The sequence below is a fragment of the Microtus ochrogaster genome, linkage group LG9 (assembly GCF_000317375.1).
Source record: "Microtus ochrogaster isolate Prairie Vole_2 linkage group LG9, MicOch1.0, whole genome shotgun sequence".
Lineage (NCBI taxonomy): Eukaryota > Metazoa > Chordata > Mammalia > Rodentia > Cricetidae > Microtus > Microtus ochrogaster.
In genome coordinates this window covers 9,693,787-9,696,489 of record NC_022034.1, presented here as the reverse complement: position 1 = coordinate 9,696,489, position 2,703 = coordinate 9,693,787, and the positions used below count along the sequence as shown (strand labels likewise).

General features: G+C 44.4%; 1 protein-coding gene across 1 annotated transcript in view; it reads right to left on the bottom strand.

Moving 5' to 3' along the window:
- The window catches only part of Plg (plasminogen), a 38,490-nt gene extending 37,168 nt beyond the window's left edge, over positions 1 to 1,322 (bottom strand). Inside the window, exon 1 of the mRNA XM_005363378.1 lies at positions 1,216 to 1,322. Coding sequence (XP_005363435.1) covers positions 1,216 to 1,264 — 49 coding nt within the window. The 5' untranslated portion in view covers positions 1,265 to 1,322. The remainder of the gene's footprint in view (positions 1 to 1,215) is intronic.
- Between the last annotated feature and the right edge of the window lie 1,381 nt (positions 1,323 to 2,703).

The following is a 2,703-nucleotide window of genomic DNA, read 5'->3' as shown; positions in this document are numbered from 1 at the left end:
GAAGGAAGGAAGGAAGGAAGGAAGGAAGGAAGGAAGGAAGGAAGGAAGGAAGGAAGGAAGGAAGGAAGGAGAAGAAAGAATCAGTCAGACAGACACACACACACGGAAAGGAGGGAGAAAAAAGAATCAGACAGACAGACAGACACACACACACACACAAACACCTCTGGATTTTTCCTGTCTCTAAGTGGTTTCCACTAAATTCAAATGTATTTAACCATAAAGAGCAACTTATAAAACTTTGGTGACCTACAGATTAATTCTCAAGTCCCTTGACAGTGTCAGCACGAAGAAGGCTAGCATGAAATATAGTTGCTTTGATATTAAATGTCCCAGATAGCAAATCCATGAACACAGAAAGGCAGGTTGAGGCAAGCAGAGTCTCTTTGCATGGGGGCTATGAAAATATTCTAACTACTATTGTGATAGTTGAACACCTCTGAACATTCCAGAACCGAATGCATCCGATAGCGTGTAAAGCACTTCTAGAAAACATATGACTGGCTGTGTTTAGAATTTTTAAAAGCTTTTAAACAAAGTTGAAAAATAAAGAACACTAGATTACTTCTTGGAAAGCACTAATTTAAATCCAAGTTTTTTACTTTCTTGATCCAGCATGGGCCATAGTCATGATTTTCCTAAGTCTAGATTCCTTCATCTACACAATGAGGAAGACATGCTACCCGCCTCTGCCATCAGCTCTGTAAGCTAGTATGAGTATACACACAGACCAGGACACACACACACACACGTACACACACAGGAGCACACTCGAGAGCACACATGTGTCTAGCACATCCTAATCTCTGAATAGGTATTTGTTCAATTACCGTATTGTCATTTTAAAACAGATCCATGTGACTCGTGGAGGCAGATATGCACCTATGCAAAGCCTTCCTTAAACCAACCAGAAAATCCCAGGGGGACCAGGACAGCTCAACAGAAGCTCTTTTCATCAGTCACACTGCAAACTAGGCCAAGAGGCTAACCGCTGCTACCGCCACCAGGGATCGAAGACCTCACATGTGCCCATTTGTCCCCACTGCAACGGTACTCACAGGGAGGCTGAGTGTCTATGTCAAGCTCCTCAGTCTGAGCCATAAACCCAATAGCTCAATTAAAGGAATTGCACATAAAGTCATAGCAAATCTATTTTTAATATATGGCTAGAATTTTCTTTTTTAAGTTGAGACGAAACCATGCATCAAACCTTACCTGATTTCAGAAACAAGAGAAGTAGAAGGACTACTTCCTTATGGTCCATTCTGGTTGGGACTGGCCGACAGCACCTGGAGAACTGTGTTCCAGTCCCAACCAAAGGCACCCACAAGCAAGATAGTCCAAAGGGGTTAATGATTCTCTGAGGCCCCCACCGCTGTACACAGAGGAGCAAACATTACCTCGAATAGGGAGGGAGCTTACAAAACGTTTGAGAGTGGAGTCCGCAGTAGATGCTAGAGGAGGTGAAAGCGGCAACTCCCCCACTCCGCTCCTCTTCACTGTTTGACTCTCCTCCTTCCCTCTTCACCCAGACACCGTGTTTCCCAGTTTCTCCCATTTCTTTCCCTTTTCTTCAGTTTCCTTGTTTTGGGGTCCACAAAGGAAATCGTGAAAATAGCTTATGTTTGCTGAGTGCCTTCCACATGCCATATTCTGCCAAATGGTCCACACAAGCCTCACTTGACCTTCCCAGCAGTTACCTGGACACTGTTCAGGCTTTCCGATTAGGGCCTGGGGTAGCAGGCGATGTCTCAATGCATTTATTACAAAACACTTATGAGCTTGTTTTTCAGTTTTTATGTTGTGAGTAGCCATTGGTTTTGTGTTGGCGGTCCCTCACCTCTATCCCAGCCCTGCTGTTGACTTAATCGATTGGTTAATCTATATTATTTTTACAAAGCTGCCATATTCCCATTCCTTTCTAATTTAAGCACTATATAACCCATCCTGGTGCATCTTATTCCTTGCCTGGACTGTAGAGTGAGACTCGGAATGCCAGGCAAGAACTGTACCGCAGAGAGGCACCACTAACCTACTGTGCAGAACCGAAATCAGTTTGAGGGTTGGAGAGATGGCTCAATGATTAGGAGCACTTACTGCTGCTCCAGAGGACCTGAGTTTAGTTCCCAGCACCCATATCAGACAGTTCACAAGCACCTGCATCTCCAGCTTCCAGGGGCTCTAATGTCCTTTTCCAGGCTTTTGAGGACACACACACACACACACATACACACATACACAAATATTATCATCTCTCACTTCCCATTCCTTTCATTATCCACTCCCAGTGTAGCCCTTTCTCCATCTGAACTCACAGAACCATGGTAACACCTCATGGCATGAAGTAAAAGAGGTGGGATTCAGTTACAAGATCATCTTTTTGTCCATTTGTTCTAGTGTAGCCCAGGCTAGCCTGGAACTCACAGTGATCCCCTGTCTCTGTTGCCTGAGTGCTAGGGCTATGGGTGTGTGTCAGGCTCTGGTAATCTTCTCAACTGTAACTCTAGAGTCTACTCTTTCCTGTCCTGACTAGACTGCTTTAAAGCTCGTGGTTTAGTGTTTGAAAATATTTTGAAATAAACTGACTTCTATTCCAGTGTGACATAAGGACAAGAGGCAGGTACTGCTCTTTCCTGGCTACAAAACCCTTCTCATGACAATTAGTGCAGGACCAGAGGACCAGGATGCCTCAGGTAGAACCTT